This window comes from Mus pahari, chromosome 4 (assembly GCF_900095145.1).
Source record: "Mus pahari chromosome 4, PAHARI_EIJ_v1.1, whole genome shotgun sequence".
Classification (NCBI taxonomy): Eukaryota; Metazoa; Chordata; class Mammalia; order Rodentia; family Muridae; genus Mus; species Mus pahari.
The window spans coordinates 77,950,427-77,968,618 of NC_034593.1; the positions used below are offsets into that span (position 1 = coordinate 77,950,427).

General features: G+C 43.9%; 1 protein-coding gene across 1 annotated transcript in view; it reads left to right on the forward strand.

Moving 5' to 3' along the window:
- The first annotated feature begins 729 nt into the window (after positions 1-729).
- Positions 730-18,192, forward strand: part of LOC110320571 (Fc receptor-like protein 5) — a 29,380-nt gene continuing 11,917 nt past the window's right edge. Inside the window, exons 1-8 of the mRNA XM_021196649.1 lie at positions 730-877; positions 5,480-5,500; positions 7,189-7,452; positions 8,987-9,247; positions 9,510-9,794; positions 12,718-12,999; positions 14,215-14,493; positions 17,004-17,111. Of these exons, the coding sequence (XP_021052308.1) occupies positions 766-877; positions 5,480-5,500; positions 7,189-7,452; positions 8,987-9,247; positions 9,510-9,794; positions 12,718-12,999; positions 14,215-14,493; positions 17,004-17,111 (1,612 nt within the window). The 5' untranslated portion in view covers positions 730-765. The remainder of the gene's footprint in view (positions 878-5,479; positions 5,501-7,188; positions 7,453-8,986; positions 9,248-9,509; positions 9,795-12,717; positions 13,000-14,214; positions 14,494-17,003; positions 17,112-18,192) is intronic.

Below are 18,192 nucleotides of genomic sequence, written 5' to 3' on the forward strand. Positions count from 1 at the left end.
GTGACATAAATACCCAAGGCATTGCTAAATATGAAATTAAATATCTCTTTGGGTAGATCCAGGTCTGAGTCCAGAAAGAAACTATGGGAAAAGTTGTCTGTAAGAAAAAAAACTATCATTTCTCATTACATGGAATTTTGTTGACACATTGTCAGAATACAAACTCTACTTTTAAAAAGTTAGATTTAAATTTAAAAGCAATCCATTCACATGGTAATTTAAAGGGGGAAAACAGCAGAGAAAGACAAAATGAAATGCCTATTTCCCCCTTAATTTCTCAAATACAACTGTTGATTGTGTGCATTCTCTGGGAGAAAATGGTACCCTTAAAGTTGTTCATATACACATACATTCCATTTCTTACCTCTGCTCCATAAAGGATGCTCTACAAATTCCAATCCACACCTCACCTTCTCTCTCCCAGCAGCTGAGATGGCCCTGCCCTTTTACGTACGTACGTGTAGCTTCGCCTCACCATTAACGGTATTATCATAACAATCCCACAACCATGATCATGTCTGATGCTTACATGCTCAGACAGTGATGAATGGTAGCCATTTTTTATAGAACCATCTTCTCATAATCTCCTTAAGGTAATTTCCCCAGCTAACAAAATGTGGTGTTGAAAGCATGTGATTATTAAAACCCCAAAGTTTTCACTTTGTCTGTAGGGCAGGAAATGAATTAACAGTTAAATAGGGCTACTTCTACTTCCTTTTTCTGATTCAAGCTACGCCCAACTGTTTTAGAAGAGCAGTTTCCCAGATGTCTCCTTGGAACTGCAAGCAAGAGGGAAGCACTACCCGTGAGCAGATGCCTGGTTCATTCCCACTCTGTGTGGCATTGACGCAGCTTTGGCTGACTCTACTGGTTGTAAGTGAGTAGATGACTCAATATGGGGATAGAGTGGGTCGGGCAGCATCTCTCTCCATCACAGGCCTGGTCCTCTCTTGAGTTTTAGCTCCTCCGTTTCCCCATGTGAGGCTGTGTTCCCCAACTTTACTGTGCAGCTCAGAATTTCCTCTCCTGAGCCCAAAGAAAGTAGTCACAGGTTGAAAAAAAAAAAAAAAAAAAAAAAACTTCAATGGACAGAGGAAGAAACTGTAACAATGGCACTAAAGTTTCACTTGCTTTCTTTTCTTTAACAAATACTTTATGAAGCACAGAAAGTGAATCACACTTGCTTGTTCAAACTCTTTTATTTAAATGAGAACTATATTTTAATCCCTTGTAGACAGGCTAGACCCTAGTCTTGTGCCTAAGATGATACGGGATCTACATAGAGGATAGCTCCTTCTGCACATCAGCTAGAGCCACGAGCAGGACTGGGCACCTTAAGAACGAGAGGGGAAGCTGGGCGTGGTGGCACACGCCTTTGATCCCAGCACTCAGGAGGCAGAGGCAGGCAGATTTCTGAGTTTGAGGCCAGCCTGGTCTACAAAGTAAGTTCCAGGACAGCCAGGGCTATACAGAGAAACCCTGTCTCAAAAAAGTAAAAAATAAAAAAAGAGGGGAAATCAGGAAGGAGAGGTACCTCCAGCAGTGGCTATGTCACTGCCCATGGATATGCATGCGTTTCTGTCAGTTCATGCCTACAAAGGGTTTGCTTTTTACTAAGTTTTAAATAGAATTAAATGTGGGTCCACCTATTAAAAAACGTTCTTAGAGCCATCTATGCACAGCATTGTAAGCGATGCTGAGGACGGTGGGCCGTTTTGTACCCACGAAGGTCAGCTACAGAAGAGCTCTCAGCAAAGCCAGTGCACAAGAAACAGCTGGGAAACACAATTCTAGTAAAATAAAATCCCAGTGGATGGAATAGACAGATAATCATCTACACATCAGTCAGCTGATCAATGGCTCCTGAAACTCAGAGACTAAGCAACAGGTGGGGCGAGGCCCATCAGAAACAGAAGCATATCCTAACATGGTACTTAAGAAGGCAGGGGAAGCAAGATTTTGCTGACAGGACCCTGATATAGCTCTCTCTTGTGAGGCAATGCCAGTGCCTGGCAAATACAGAAGTGGATGCTCACAGTCATCTATTGGATGGAACACAGGGCACCTAAAGAAGGAGCTAGAGAAAGTACTCAAGGAGCTAAAGGGGTCAGCAATCTTATAGGAGGATCAACAATATGAATTAACCAGTACTCCCAGTGCTCGTGTCTGTAGTTGCATATGTAGCAGAAGATGGCCTAGTTGGTCATCAATGGGAGGAGAGGCCCTTGGCCTTGTGGAGATCATATGCCCCAATACAGGGGAATGCCAGGGCCAGGAAGCAGGAGTGGGTGGGTTGGGGAGCAGGGCAAGGGGGAGGGTATAGGGGGCTTTGGGGATAACATTTGAAATGTAAATGAAGAAAATATCTAATAAAAAAGAAGTGAAAAAAAAAGAAGGCAGAGAAAAGGAGGGAAGGAGAAGGGAGGACAGGACAGGACAGGACAGGACAGGACAGGACAGGACAGGTCAGGAAGGTGTTCATACGGTGCACTGTGGGCTAAGGTTAGAGTTTGGATTCAAATCTGTGTTGTCACCTACTAGCCACTTAACCAGATTTCTTCTTTCCCTCCTTCCTTCCTTTTTTCTGTCCTGAAAATAGATTCTTTTCTCACATAATTTTCTCCCCACCTACCCTACCATGTGAATCCACGCTCTTTCTGACTCTCATTAGATAACAACGGGCTTCTAAGAGAGAATAACAGAAACTATAATAAGTAAGTTAATACAAAAACTACCACATCCAAGTTGAACAGAACAAACCAACAGAAGAAAGGAGTCTAAGAGCAGGCACAAGGATCAGCCCCACTCGTTCTCACGCTTAGGGCTCCCATTAAAAGCACGAACCTGGAAGCCATAATATATACACAGAGGACCTGGTGCAAACCCATGCAGGCCCTGTGCGTGCTGTGTCCGTCTCTGTGAGCTCCAGTGACCTGGGCTTATGCTGATTTAGAGGGCCTTATTTCTTGGTGTCCTCTGTCCCTAATGGCTTTTACACTCTTTCTGCTTCCTTTCCTACAGAGTTCCTGAGTTCTGAGGGGAGGGAGAGATTCTCTGTCTGTCTGTCTGTCTGTCTGTCTGTCTGTCTGTCTGTCTGTCTGTCTGTCTGTCTTTCTCCCTTAGCCCCCATAATGTCAGGCTCTGTGTCTCTGGTTTTGTACCCATCTACTGCAGGAGGAAACTTCTCTAATGATGGCTGAACAATGACCTACAAGTGCAGCAGCGTATCATTAGCAGATACTCACTACATTTCTATTTTGTTTTTTAACCTATTTGGTGCTTTCATTGAGACTTCCTCCATATATGTCTATATTTTAGGAAGTTTCTACTGCATTAATTTTCCATACTACCCCTCAAATACTCCTTAACTTTAGCTGTCTCTCCCTATGTTCCCTCACTCAGCTCCCTCTCCTCCCTCCCCATGAGATCCTCCTATTCCAGACTCTCCATCCATCCATAATTATATATTCGATTTCCCTTTCCTAAGGAGATCTATCTGTTCTCTCTAGTCTCTCGTCCTCTGTACCCACCCTCTGTGGTTCTAAGGATTGTAACTTGGTTATCACTAACTTAACAACTAATATTCACATATCAGTGACTACATACCATATCTGTCTTTCTGGGTCTGAGTTACCTCACTCAGGATGATCTTTTCTAGTTCCATCCATTTGACTGCAAATTCAAAATGTGGGTTTTTTGTTGTTGTTTTGTTTTGTTTTTTTGTCTTTAATGGCTGAGTAATACTTCATTGTGTAAATGTACCACATTTCTTAATTCATTCTTCTATCTGTTGAGAGACATCTGGATAGTTTTCTGGCCATTATGGATAGAGAAGCAGTGGACATAGTTGAGTCTTTGTGGTACACTGAAGTGTCCTTTGAATATGCCCAAGAATAGTATAACTGGATCTTACAGTAGATCCAATCCCATCTTCCTGAGGAACTGCCACACTGATTTCCAGAGTGTCTGTACATGTTTGCAGTCCACCAGCAATGGAAGAGGAGTCTTCTGCTTATTAAATATCCTTGACAGTATGGACTGCCACTTGAGTTATTGATCTTAGCCATTCTGATAGTTATAAGATGAAATCTCAAAATAGTTTTGATTTTCATTTCCTCATTGGCTAAGGATGTTTGACATTTCTTTAAGTTTAATCAGCTTTCTTGTCTATGATATGGAACTTAAGTTAGAGTGTTTCTGGCAAGATTACATGGAATGACATGAAAATGCACACCAAGTAAAAACCCTCAAATACAAAAGCCATGATAACCATGATATGTAGGTAACAGTGACTAATTATTTGGTCTCAATAAAAATAAAATAAAAGTTGGATTTAAACTGCTCTTCTATCATTTCCAGTAGACAGGAATGATGTGTCCCTCATCCACAGCTGGCTGGCATTCCAGAAATTTCTTTTAAGTGAAAGAATCAAATCCATCCTTTCTCTGAATAATTCATAAATTAATAACCTTGCTGAGCTCTGCCTACTACCTCTCCTCATTATTCACGTCTCCAACCTGACCGATTTCTACTATTACAACCCTAGGGTTTTGCCTTTCTGGGGTTTGGAAGGGGTTTTGTTTGTTTGTTTGTTTTATAATTGATTCATTATTCAAGAAAGCTTACAGCTCTCCCATTGCAGAGCAGTCCTTACAGTCTAGAACAGGCTTTAGGAATGAGCAGCAAGCACACGCACAGTTCAGATAATCCTGGATAAACTACTGAAGGAAGCCTGCCTTTGCCACCACCCTGCTGTGTTATTTCCTGTCTTCTCCTGCCTTTGCCACCACCCTGCTGCGCTATTTCCTGTCTTCTCCATGGAAGATTTCTCTCTGACAGAATAGTCCATCAAAGCCTTAAGTTCTGACTTCACCGCACTCCTTGGACTCTTTCTATACTTCCTCCCCATGGCTTCTATGAGAAAAGAATGCCCCCCATTCTTCCCCAACCATGTCTGTCCCACTACTCTTCACTCTTCAGAGCTGCTCAGTCCACTTGGGGACACCAATGTCATGCCTCATTCCTGTGCCCTTCTCGCCATAACCACCCTCTCTCTATGCTCTCATGCCAGGCACAGTGTCAACCTTCACTTGCATGATTCCTGTGTTCTTGGTCATAATTCCCTTCACGTATCATCCATGGTATACCCACCTCCTCAGCACACACACACACACACACACACACACGCACAGTGAACTGGGTAGCCTAAGTATTTTACTATTGTTACTTACCCCCCTCCAGGACTATACTTTTTTGGGTCAGAAAGTAACATTTTAAAATTTATCTTTTAAAGTTCATGAGCAATGTCTTCACAAATATAAACATTTGAATAAGAATTGTCAGTATTTTCATAATGAATTTTTAATGAGAAGTAATTTGTAAAATGGGTACGGAAACATTATCTTTTTGAATAAGAAAAAAAAATAAATAAGGCCTTATTCTGTGCCCTCATCTCTAACTCTTGGTGTTTATTTTCCAGCCCCTGTCAATGGAGTGTATGGTGAGTTCTTTCTACTGCTTTGGGAGTTCTTGGTAAGAGTTTCTCCCTAATGTCAACGTGTTTCTACTCAGGCCAACAGGGACTTGAAAGTGATGGCTAGCCCCCGGTATGGCTCCAAGTCCGAGCACTTCACGCTGCCCTCCAGCACTTGCTGGGTTAGGCGGTGAATGCACAGGCTGGTTGGGTCTTTCCGAGGCCCTGAATTGAATCCTATTGTCAATGGACCCCTTATGGATGTAAAAATCATCTTTGTCTCTGCTTTCAATGTGAAGGGCTCAGGATTGGTCAACCAGGCAAACTGTGAAACATTAGAGATGCCAACAGTAACACTGTTTCCTTTGCTGTTTCAAGAGTGAAATTCTCCAGGAAGTGCAGGAGCAGTAAGAGAGTATCCAACCATTGGAGCCTGGAAAGGTGTAGAGGAATAGAACAATGTGAATGAAAATGCATGTGCACACACACACACACACACACATACACACACACACGCTTGTATACACCACAGAACTTAAGTGTGTTTTAAAATAGCAACAGAAACTAAATCACATCCAAGAAGCTGAGAACTCATAAGTCACACAATCAGAGTAGGTCCTAGAATAGCTGTCTCACACTAGAGTGGGGTGACTAGTAATTTATTCAGTCCACAAGGCAGTAGGCCCTAATCTGGCATTCAAAGTCTGAATGGTTCCTGGAGCCTCTGGTCCCCAGTCCATGATGGAAGCCTGGAATGCTGGTTCTGCTGTCAGTGGTGGAAGCAGAGGCAGCAGCTATAGGACAGATCACCTCAGAGCGAGGGCCAGGAGAGCAACGGCGGAAAAACCATTCTATCTGGGCTGCTACCCAAAAGTGCTGCCCACAATCACAATGGATCTTATATCAATCAAGACAGTCCGTACAGCTCTTCATGTAAAGTTCCCTACTCTGGTGATTGTGGCAGGTTAACATGAAAGCAAAGAGAATTATCACACATTTTCTCAGTCCAGCCTCATTACTGATTTCCTGGGTCATAGGGGTCTTGGGTATTTGAGGATCCAAAGTAATAATGAGAAGTCTCTCCCTTCTCCCCATAGCTAGCCACCCAGTCACTCGAATGTCTAGTTCCCCTGGGGATCAGCAGGTGACTGTCCATTCCTTATTCTGACACAACTAATGACGATGGGTTCTGTAGCCATTTATATCATCCTCTACGAAACAGCAATTAAGTGTATTATCTCTCAAGCTTCTCTAGTGTAAAGCCCGATGATAAAATGACTATCTTAGGGGAAATGCAAAGTTGTGATTGTAATGATTCTGAAATTCTTTGAGGGTTTCTGAATGACAAGATAGCAAAAGAAGAAGAAATAACTTTGTCTAGGACCCATTCTCAGAGCAGGCTTACTAACCACACAGTGTTACAGCGAATCCTGCTAGAAATGCCTCCAGAAATTGTCTTGCTCCTTGCCATCCCTGGGCAATCACTCTTCCCTGTGGGTGGTGAGTGCTCCTAAATGACAATCTCCAGCCTTCAGTGAGCCTCTGGGTGGGAGGGGATGGACTTGAGACAGGAGAGGGGGAAGGAACACTATGCTCTTGGGAACTGTCCAAAGCCAGGTTCTTCTCTCTCTCCTTCCCTCCCCCTCCCACCCAGGGCTCTTCTGGATTGGAAACTGTGGGAACCTCTGCTACAGACTCATTTCTCTCCTCCTCAGAAGCCGCACTGCAGTCTGTGGTTTCCCTTCAGCCTCCATGGACCACTTTCTTTCGAGGAGAGGCCGTCATGCTGACTTGTTATAGATTTGGCTTCTACATACCCCAGAAAATAAAATGGTACCAGAAAAGAAAAACACTGAAGCAAACCCAAGGCGTTTTGGTAGGTAAAGCACCTACCTTAGAGGTCCGTGAGTCTGGAGAGTATTGGTGCCAAGCCGACGGCTTACTTCCCAGCATGCACGTGTACTTAGAGTTTTCTGAAGGTGAGACGGAAGTAAAAGAACTGAAGTTTCAGACACCGTTTCTGTCCGATTTTCCCTGTAGAGTTAATTTCCACTTACCACAAACAACTCATGAACAAACCATTCTATTTCATGCTACGGTTACAGAGAGATTAAAAGTGTCTATGGAGAACCAGATATGGCACAGAATTAGTGTAAATTTAAACATAAAAATTAATAAAATTTAAGTAATCTGAATAAAGTCTGTTCAGCCCAGTAGGCAGTGACTTCGACAAGTGCATACAGAAGGTCATAATTGTCACTGCTAACTGAGTTCCAGTTCCAAACACACTCATTCCTGTCCCTGTGGTCCTTAAGGTCTAGCACGAATCAGAAGCTTGCTCGGCTTTGTGACCACACAGAGACTTGGGAGCTACTCTATATTTACAGACTCAAGTCTTGAGGTGACTGGGCCCCAAGAATGTGTAGTGCTTATAGGCTGCTCATGGAAATGAAATTTGAGAAGCAATTCACTTGAATACTTCTTGAATCCATTTTGTTTATTAGGAATAGTAAGTACCATAAGGACTTGTGTGTGTGTGTGTGTGTGTGTGTGTGTGTGTGTGTGTGTGTATAATTTTGGTTTGTTTGGGTTTTTTTGTTTTGTTTTGTTTTTTTGGTTTTGGTTTTGGTTTTTTTGGTTGGTTGGTTGGTTGGTTGGTTGTGGTTTTTTTGTTGTTTTGTTTTGGTTTGGTTTTTTTGGCTTTTTCGAGACAGGGTTTCTCTGTGTAGCCCTGGCTGTCCTGGAACTCACTCTGTAGACCAGACTGGCCTCATAAATCTGCCTGCCTCTACCTCCCAAGTTCTGGGATTAAAGGCATGTGCCACTACACCCAGCTTGTGTGTAAATGTTAGATAGATGTAAATGGATTGATTTTATAGTTACACAAAGAGAGGAAGGGGGGAAAGGGAGGGAGCATTTTTGGTTTTGGACTTGAAGCCTTCTGTTTTAAAGTTGAAGTAGTGTCAGCCTTGTGAAAATAGCCTTTGATTTTGTGAGCAAGAAAACACACTATTAGCAAGGAAAAGAAAAAAGTAACACTCTTTGATCTCATGGTTCTCTTGAACATTTACCTACCAAAGCACACAAACCTGCACCCCCCAAAATAAAAGGCCCTCGATTGAACAGGAGACCTCATTAAATAATGTTGAGAGTACTGAGAGAAAACTGTGGCTTCTGAAAATTTAGCTGCAGTGATGGTTCAACTTGAGGGGGCACTAGTCAAATGAAAGGCAAGTAGATACGGGTCATTTAAATCCCCTAAGAGCGACAGACATACAGAAACTCTGGTGTACTAACAAGAAGGGACTGGAAGACTGTGTTCACAATGATGCAGGAGGGCTTTCTACCTCGCCTTCTGCTGCCCAGCTTTTCTCAAAGTGCAGGTGTTTATTTTAAGCTCAGAAAAAGAATTAATGCTTCCTCCACTCCCGCTTCCTGTAAAGCCTGCTTAGAAAGGCTTTATAAGGAGAAACAAGAGAATGAACTAAGTGGTGTGCCTGTTGTGTTCCACAGCTTCTCTGGTGCTGCAAGCTCCACCTGCTGTGTTTGAAGGAGACTCTGTGGTTCTGAGGTGTCACACAAAGAAAAGCCTAGGAGCAGAGACCCTGAAACTTTACAAGAATGGCGAAGCTCTGGAATTACCTCATCAAAGTTCTGAGCTCCATATTCGTCATGCAAATCTGAAGGACAACGGTCAATACAAATGCAGTGGGAAGCAGGCATGGAGTTTGAGGTCCCCCTATTATTCCAATGCAGTCAGAGTTCAAGTCCAAGGTAGGGCTTTAATTATTCTGAACAGGTTAGTCGGAGACAGGTTTCCTATGGTTGTAGAGGTAGAATAGGAAGAAAGAGTGGGCTGCCAGTCCATTGAGCAGAAGGACAGTCTTTGGGTGGAAGGATGTCAGTAATCAAAAGCAGCACCTCCCTCTAGCCAGCACTTGGGGAGCAGTACCACTCCACACATCAGTGCTGAGGATGAAATGGGGTTTTCTGCAGAGTACCTAACTGCTCAGTGGATGATTGTGATCCTTTGTAGAGTTGTTCCCACATCCTGTGCTGATGGCCAGACCCTCCCAACCCATAGATGGAAGTCCAGTGACCCTGACGTGTCAGACCCAGCTCCCTGCACAGAAATCAGATGCCAGGCTCCAGTTCTGTTTCTTCAGAAACCTCCAGCCTCTGGGGTCAGGCTGCAGCAGCACCTCAGAGTTTCACATTCCTGCCATATGGGCTGAAGAGTCAATGTGGTACCAGTGCAAGGCCGAAACAGTGAATTCCCAAGCTAGAAAACAAAGTACAGCATTCATAATTCCAGTGCAAAGTGAGTATCATTCTGAGATTTTTCCAGGCATGGAAGTTATTTAGAAGCATACATCAGTTTGGGTCACTAGTCTCTATAAAAGGTACTTTTCTCATGTCCATGGAAGTTGTATGGCTGTTGTGGATAGCTAAACTGATGAACTTAGAACCAAGAAAGAAAAACAAACCAACAACAGAAACCATGTTTGTTTTTTCTCTTGATGGCTTTAGGTAAAGGCTCTTCTGGTCTCAGCCTGACATAAGTTTTCCTTCCAACACTATGATCCTAAACTGTGGATTACTAGGTGTTGCGTGTAGCTTTTGCTACCCACCATAACTCCAGGAATAGGCCATGGTACCAGCCCCCACCCAGCTTCCCTTGAATCCATAGATAAAACACACACACACACACACAGAGTTGTTCCTTTTCAACTTGCCTTCTGGGCACAATTGCTGGGCATTATTAAACTCTCACTGCTACCTTGCCCTTATCAATTTTCTTAGCCCCACACCTCCCACAAGTCCTAAACTTTAGTTGCTCTGTTAAATCTAGTCCCTGCTAAACATCCCTAACCACCTGCCTGTTGGATAGCCAATCTATTTTTTTTGTTTGTTTGTTTGTTTTATTTTTTATTTTTTTTATTATTTTCTTTATTTACATTTCAAATGCTATCCCAGAAGTTCCCTATACCCCCCCCCCGCCCCTGCTCCCCTACCCACCCACTCCCATTACTTGGCCCAGGCCTTGCTTTGTGCTGGGTCATATAAAGTTTGCAAGACCAAGGGGCCTCTATTCCCAGTGATGGCCGATTAGGCCATCTTCTGCTACATATGCAGCTAGAGACACAAACTCAGAGGGTACTGGTTAGTTCATATTGTTGTTCCACCTACAGGGTTGCAGCCCCCTTCAGGTCCTTGGGTACTTTCTCTAGCTCCTCCATTGGGGACCCTGTGTTCCATCCAATAGCTGGCTGTGAGCATCCACTTCTGTGTTTGCCAGGCACTGGCATAGCCTCACAAGAGGCCACTATATCAGGGTCCCTTCAGCAGAATCTTGCTGGCATGAGCATTAGTATCTGGGTTTGGTGGCTGATGATGGGGTGGATTCCCGAATGGGGTAGACTCTGGATAGTCCATCCTTTCATCTTAGCTCTAAATTTTGTCTCTGTACCTATATCCTTTCATGAGTATTTTGTTCCTTATTCTAAGGAGGAATGAAGTATCCACATGATTGTCATCCTTCTTGGTTTTCTTGTGTTTTGCAAAATGTATCTTGGGTATTCTAGGTTTCTGGGCTAATATCCGCTTATCAGTGAGTGCATATCTAGTGACTTCTTTTGTGATTGGGTTACCTCACTAAGGATGATATCCTCCAGATACACCCATTTGCCCAAGAATTTCATAAATTCATTGTTTTTAATAGCTGAGCAGTACTCCATTGTGTAAATGTACCACAGTTTCTGTATCCATTCCTCTATTGAGGGACATCTGGATTCTTTCCAGCTTCTGGCTATTATAAATAAGGCTGCTATAAACATAGTGGAGCATGTGTCCTTATTACCAGTTGTAGCCACTCTATTTTGAGGTCTCACATGGCCTGTCAGCTTTCCCCCATCAGAAGCATGGAGAACTCTGCCTCTCTTCCCTTGAGTCCGTCTCTTTCCTCCAGGGGTCTGGAAGCCCACCTCTTCCTTCTGCCCAACAATTGGCCCGTGGCCCCTTTACTGACAGATCAAGAACCAACTGGGGAAAAGGACAGTATCAGAACCATCCCTACAATGGGGTTAGCCCTCAGACTGGGCTGAATGTTCTGCTCAGCCAAAAAGACAGGTGTCCAGAACACGAGGTGTCTAATGCAGACTGCTTAAGGACAAGAAAGCCAAAAGATGAAGTCTTGCAGAATAAACAGATCCATCTTGATGCCCTTAGAGATGATGTTCCACAGACTAACACTTTTTCCTAAGGCAGAGAGAGAGAGAGAGAGAGAGAGAGAGAGAGAGAGAGAGAGAGAGAGAAAGAGAGAGCTTTCTTAAGCATGGTCATTAGCTAGTGGCTTCGCCCGACTGAATTTGGTTCATCTTACAGGAAATCTAGTTGAGCATAGTAGGGGACACATAGTCTAGAACACCCAGACCCTGGGTGTGGAGGGAAGGGAAGTGAGAGCATTACCTATGAATTTGTTCCCATTGCTAAGAAACCAATCTGACTGACTAAATTCTATCAGTCTACTCTGGTTGTAAGAAATGGGTGCTCCTGTGGCTGCTGATTGAACAGTTCAGAGAGGAAAGAGAGGGCATTATCCATCAGCCACATACCAGTTATTCTTAGCATAGTCTTTCCTTCAACCTAATTGCTGAACAATCCTATCGTTCCCATCCTCTAGTCAACTATCATAGTTTGTTCGTTAAGTCTGGAAAATAATCCAAAAGGCACTGTCCTAAAACAGTATGCCTAAAATTGTTCCCAGGATGGACAATCCTTCCTTGGGAGTCGATCCTGGACACTAGAGAAGTTAAGAAGTGCTAACTCAAGGCCAGCTTATTACTTATGACAATGCTTCATTTCCAGTCATAAACGACTGGCACCTTACTCAGGACGATCGTGTTTGATGCCAACTCTCCTGTTTCCTTCCTCCACTTTTCCTAAGTGTTGAGCCATGGGTAGCAGCTCTGGAATTATCAGGATAGGGTAGACAAGAGGTCAGGTTGGGCAGAATAACCTATAGTCCTGATATGTAGCATATCCTTAACAAGGCCCTCAAGGAATGTGGGGCCTTATCAGCTGGCAGAAAACAGTCTCCACTGTCTTCTCACTTCCCGGAGACAAGCCTAATGTTACTCCAGGGCCCTTCCCACATGGTAAAGCAGGTTTTGTCTTCTTTCCACCCCTCACCCATGATCATACCATTGCCAAAAGTTCCATACATGTCATTGTTATTCATTTAGGAGCCTCTGCGGAATTCCAAACACACATCGTCCCAGCCTCAAAGTTGGTGTTTGAAGGGCAGTTGCTGTTACTCAACTGCTCAGTAAAAGGAGTCCCAGGGCCCCTCAACTTCTCCTGGTATAAAAGGGACATGCTGAATAAAGAAACAAAGATTCTTAAGTCCTCCAAAGCAGAATTCAAGATCTCCCAGGTGAACATCAGTGACGCAGGGGAGTATCACTGTGAAGCTAACAACAGCCGCCGAAGCTTTGTCAGCAGGGCAGTTCCCATCACCATAAAAGGTGTGTGTTGCCAGGTGCCATCTGAGGAATGGATCCCTCACATTGCACATGGAGATCCTTGGGGAAGACTTGAGACAGTCAAGTGGAAGCAGATGTTGTCAGTTACCAATAATTCAATGTTCTGAATAACCTGCCAAGCATTAGTCAAAGACTAATAGGAAAGACTTAGAAATAGATGGAATGGGCTGAGGGCAGTGGGGACTCTCAGAACATCAGATGGAGGAGAAAATGCTCAGTAAATAGGAACATGGCCTTTGTAAGTCCTCCTCGGTTAAAATGAAATGGCTCTTTATAAAGGAGGGATAGATGGGATGCTAGAAACAGTATATCTTGAGAGATGCCTCCTGGCATCTTACTGTAACCAGAAGGATTCTCAGGGATCCATCCTGACCACACTGCTATGTCTTCAAACCCTAGAAGCTCTCTTATTCCCACTCTTGGTACAGTCAGCTGCTATGGAGAATGTAGTAGAGCTTCACCAAGAGGCTGAGGGCTTCTCCCTCTGGCCCAACATCTGCCTGTTGGTTTTAACATGAGACTGAAATCCTCTGTTCACTGAGCACTTGCAAAATTATTCCCATGTCCAGGCCAGTGGAACAAGGAGAAGCTATTGTCCATCAGAAGTAAGCAGCCTCCAGAAGTCATATACAGGATCAGGTTGCATGCTCCTAACAGGCTATAGTTACCACCCATAGAGGCTCCTTACTTTCCCTCCTCCTGCTCGGCTTCTAGTACTCTGATAGAATAGATGGTTCTGGGTACCTGGAAGAAGGTAGTACCTGAGGAGAACGTCTTGCAAGAGTATGTGAATTTAGCAGGTTAAAGGTCCTGGAGCCAAGCATGGAAGCTACTACCCTAAGTAGAGAAATGGAGAACAGAGACTGACACAGAGACTTAAAACTCAGGAGAAGAAATGGGTCACAAAGGAGCAGAGTTGATTGAGAAAAGGGTATCAGTCCTGTGGCAGCAAAACACAAACTTCTCCCCTGAAGGTACCATCTCTGTAAAATTGAGGAGAGTTGGCTAACAAGGGGAGCCAGAAGGGACAAGGCAGATTGGAAAGGAACAGATGGAAGACTAGCATGGAAGTCAGGGGGTTGCTGATGTCCATCCAGCCTGGGAAGTTGAGCTGTCCCAAGATCTGGTAGAATGGAAACCAAGCATGTGCATTGGAACAAAACAGAAGTAACCTGCAACCTACTTTCTCTCCTCCAGTCCCAGTATCTCAACCAGTTCTCACCCTTAGCACGGGCAAGACCCAGGCCCTTGAGGGAGACTTGATGACACTTCATTGTCAATCCCAGAGGGGCTCTCCATGTATCCTGTATGAATTCTTCTATGAGAATGTCTCCCTGGGGAACAGCTCTACACTCTCTGGAGGAGGAGCATCCTTCAATTTCTCTATGAGCAAAGAACAATCTGGAAACTACTACTGCACAGCAGACAACGGCCTGGGAGCCCAGCGCAGTGAAGCTATAAGGATCTCTGTCTTTGGTAAGTCCTGGGTTCCTGCTGATACTCACTGTTCTACAGATTTCCCTCTCACCAAACCCTTTTGGAAAGTTGCCCCCCACACCTTTACTTTCTACCATAATCACCTCAACCCTGTTCTAGGCTCCCTTCTCAGCCAAGCTCATTGTCTGTGCTTATCTACCCCCCTCGCTAGGCCTGACTTTTGCCTAGCTCAGAAGCCTCCACAGCTCTTAATAAATGTGTGTGTCATCTCACGCTGTCTTCTTATGTCCTGTAATGTTTAGTTCCCAAGCTAACGGCATCAACAGAGGCACCCAGTTCTCTACGAGCACCTATCAACTTGCCTACCAAACAGTGGCGTAAACAAATACCATGCAAGACCTTAGTTTTTCCAAAGAGTTCCAAGCAATTGTAACTCTCAGTGTAGGTTAGGAGACTGGAATTGAAAGAAAAAGAGAAAATGGTTTCCTTGGGAGATGTGTTCCTTATTTTCTAGGGTTTTCATGAGCCTCTTTCTAGAAGCCAATTTAAGCAAATATAAGTTTACTGCATGATGTAGTTCTTTAGACCTTTGTTAGAGGGTGACAGGATATGTGTCAGATCCAAAAGAATGGCTCACTGTGGTGCCTATTTGCATATCAGAGGCTCTCTCAGCAAGTGCCTATTACAGAGTCCTGCTCTGGAACCCTGGCTTCTCTCAGTTCTTCTCACCCCATCCCTTGCCCTAAACTTCTCCAACCCACAAGCTTCCCTTGCCCCAGCTTCTCATTTCTATATAGAATCCTGCCGTTTGACCATGCACTCTCTTGGTTCTCTTTGCCCTTTTGGCTCTTGGCTCTCTCTCGGTCTGCTTGCCCCTCTCTCTTTTGCCCCCCTTTCTTGGTCTTCCTTTCTTGCTCCTCCTGCCCTCCTCTCATGGCTCAGGTCACTCTGATGGCCATATGCAGACCACTACTTTCTCTCCCTGCTCTGAACTCTTCCAGGTGTCTTTGGCTGTACTCTCCCTCAAAACTACAATCAATCAGTCAATCGTTTGATCAGTCAATCACTTCTCCTCAGCCACACCTTAGATCAGTTATATTCTCCTTTTGTTCAATATATAGATCATGGTTGGTCTCAGTCAAGGCCACTAGTTAACATCATAATGGAGCCACTGAAGGAACAAATGTGCTTGTATTTGTACTTAGGAGAAAGTAAAAACCTAGCTGTTTTTTTGTTTTTGTTTTGTTTTTCAAAGCAGTATAACACCACTGTAGAAAAATATTGAGTCTGATATGTCAGACACGGCTCCTTTGTATCACAAGGAGAAAGAGGCCCAGGAGTCCTGGGTAGGTGCCAATTTTTTATAAGGCTGTCTTGAGAGTAAATTAAATAAGAAAGACAACATAGGCAATTCAGGGAAGAACTGGAAGATTTCTTACAATGGGATATATTTCTCAAAATAGAATTATTGGGTTTTGCGGGGGTTTTTTTTTGTAAAGTCTGAGGATATGAAAGCTTACATCATGAGGACCTAAGAACGTGCTTTAGAGTTTAAGGTAGGTGTGCAAATGCAAGTTATAAAGGTTAGAGGATGTGAAAGCTGAAAGAGTGAGAAGAAAGTGAGTTAAGGTATACAAAAGGAATAAAAATGCTTCAGATTTCCCCCTCGATATGCTACTGCTGCATTAAGAGTTCAAATTCCAAAGTTTTGACATCGATAACTGGAGTTCTGCTAATATTGTAGACACAAGCTCAGAATTTTAAGTTTCTTTTGGTTGTCTTCTAAGACTAGATTTAAAAGTGCTTTTCATTGTGCTAAATTTACACACACACACACACACACACACACACACACACACACACACACATCCAGTCTTCTGGATAGAGGAAAGAAGCCCCTATATTTCATGGTTTGTAATCATACTGAAAGTCAAAATCCAGCAATCTTCTGTCATTTCTGCTCCTGGGAAGGTTTCTGGTTTTCCTGAGCTTGCCTTAAAGAGTGGTTATCTGTTAACCCAAAACTATTTTCCAAGCTTCTACTATGACACAAAGGTATGAGTATGTGAGTTTCAGTATAGACTACAGACAGTGGTAATGCTAACATGTCTAAAACTTGTCTCTTTTTGTAAAGTTTAGAAAAAAAAAAAAAGATTGTAGTAAGCTTCAGGGAATCAACTTGAATCCACCTCTCATGGGTCAAATAGACTCCAGAGAAATACCCTTACCAATCAATAGCCTCAGGTTCCCAACCCATTACCTATTCCAGAGGGTGGGTCCCTTACCCTTTCCCTGGTTTAGGGGTTCCTCTCCCTCAACTACCCAGGACCATGGGCCTAAAAGTCTCAAATGTACACAAGAAAAATTTCCCCCCAAACTCTTTAATTTTACCTTCTGTCCATGTGTGTGTGTGTGTGTGTGTGTGTGTGTGTGTGTGTGTGTGTGCTCTAGCAGATTTCCAATCACTTGAAGACTATAAGCTGCTCCAACCACTGCCTGCACATCACTAGCCCAGATGGTTTTATGCTTGGGTATCCTCTGCCCCCCAGACATGACAAAGAACAGAAGCGTTCCTGTGGCCACCGGAATCACTGTGGGACTGCTCATCATGGCTGTTGGAGTGTTTCTGTTTTATTGTTGGTTCTCTAGAAAAGCAGGTGGGTGACTCCCCAATCACACCCTTCCTGTCTCTGTTCCTGCTTGCTTACTCTATGTGACCATCCCTAGGCTCTCAAGAACTCCTCCCCTTCCATCGTATGATCCCTTGCCTTTCCCTCTGGGTCCCTCAGAAGTCCTGTTAACCAAATACAGAGTTGTTCCAAAACCTACATTAGTGCAACATACCTTGATGAGATACCATCTATCCAACCTCAGAAAGGACAAAGGCTCTCCTCCCTGTGTTTGTTACATTCCCCCAAGGAAGGAGAAGAAGAAAAAAATGCTAAGAAATGGAAGTCAAAACAGAATTCAAAGTGGATTTGGTAAATTACTGATTTTTTTTGTTTGTTTTTTTTTTTTTCAAGACAGGGTTTCTCTGTGTAGCCCTGGCTATCCTGGAACTCACTTTGTAGACCAGGCTGGCCTCAAACTCAGAAATCCACCTGCCTCTGCCTCCCAAGTGCTGGGATTATAGGTGTGCGCCACCATGCCCGGCTTAAATTACTGATCTTTAAAATGTATAGTATTTTTATAAATGGTCAAGTCTATTTTCTGGTCTAAGACTATTGAACTATCTGTAGTCATTAAAGACCACTGTCTATGAAAATCCAGGTTAAAGGAGGATGGACTGAGCTTAAGGAAGTAAGGACTGAGGTTGAGGGAGGATGGACTGAGGTTAAGGGAGGATGACTGAGGATGAGGGAGGATGGACTGAGGTTGAGGGAGGATGGACTGGGGTTGAGGGAGGATGGACTGAGGTTAAGGGAGGATGGACTGGGGTTGAGGGAGGATGGACTGAGGTTAAGGGAGGATGACTGAGGTTGAGGGAGGATGGAGTGAGGTTAAGGGAGGATAGACTGGGGTTGAGGGAGGATAGACTGAGGTTAAGGGAGGATGGACTGGGGTTGAGGGAGGATGGACTGGGGTTGAGGGAAGATGGACTGAGGTTGAGGGAGGATGACTGAGGTTGAGGGAGGATGACTGAGGTTGAAGGAGGATGGACTGAGGTTAAGGGAGGATGAACTGGGGTTGAGGGAGGATGGACTGGGGTTGAGGGAGGATGACTGAGGTTGAAGGAGG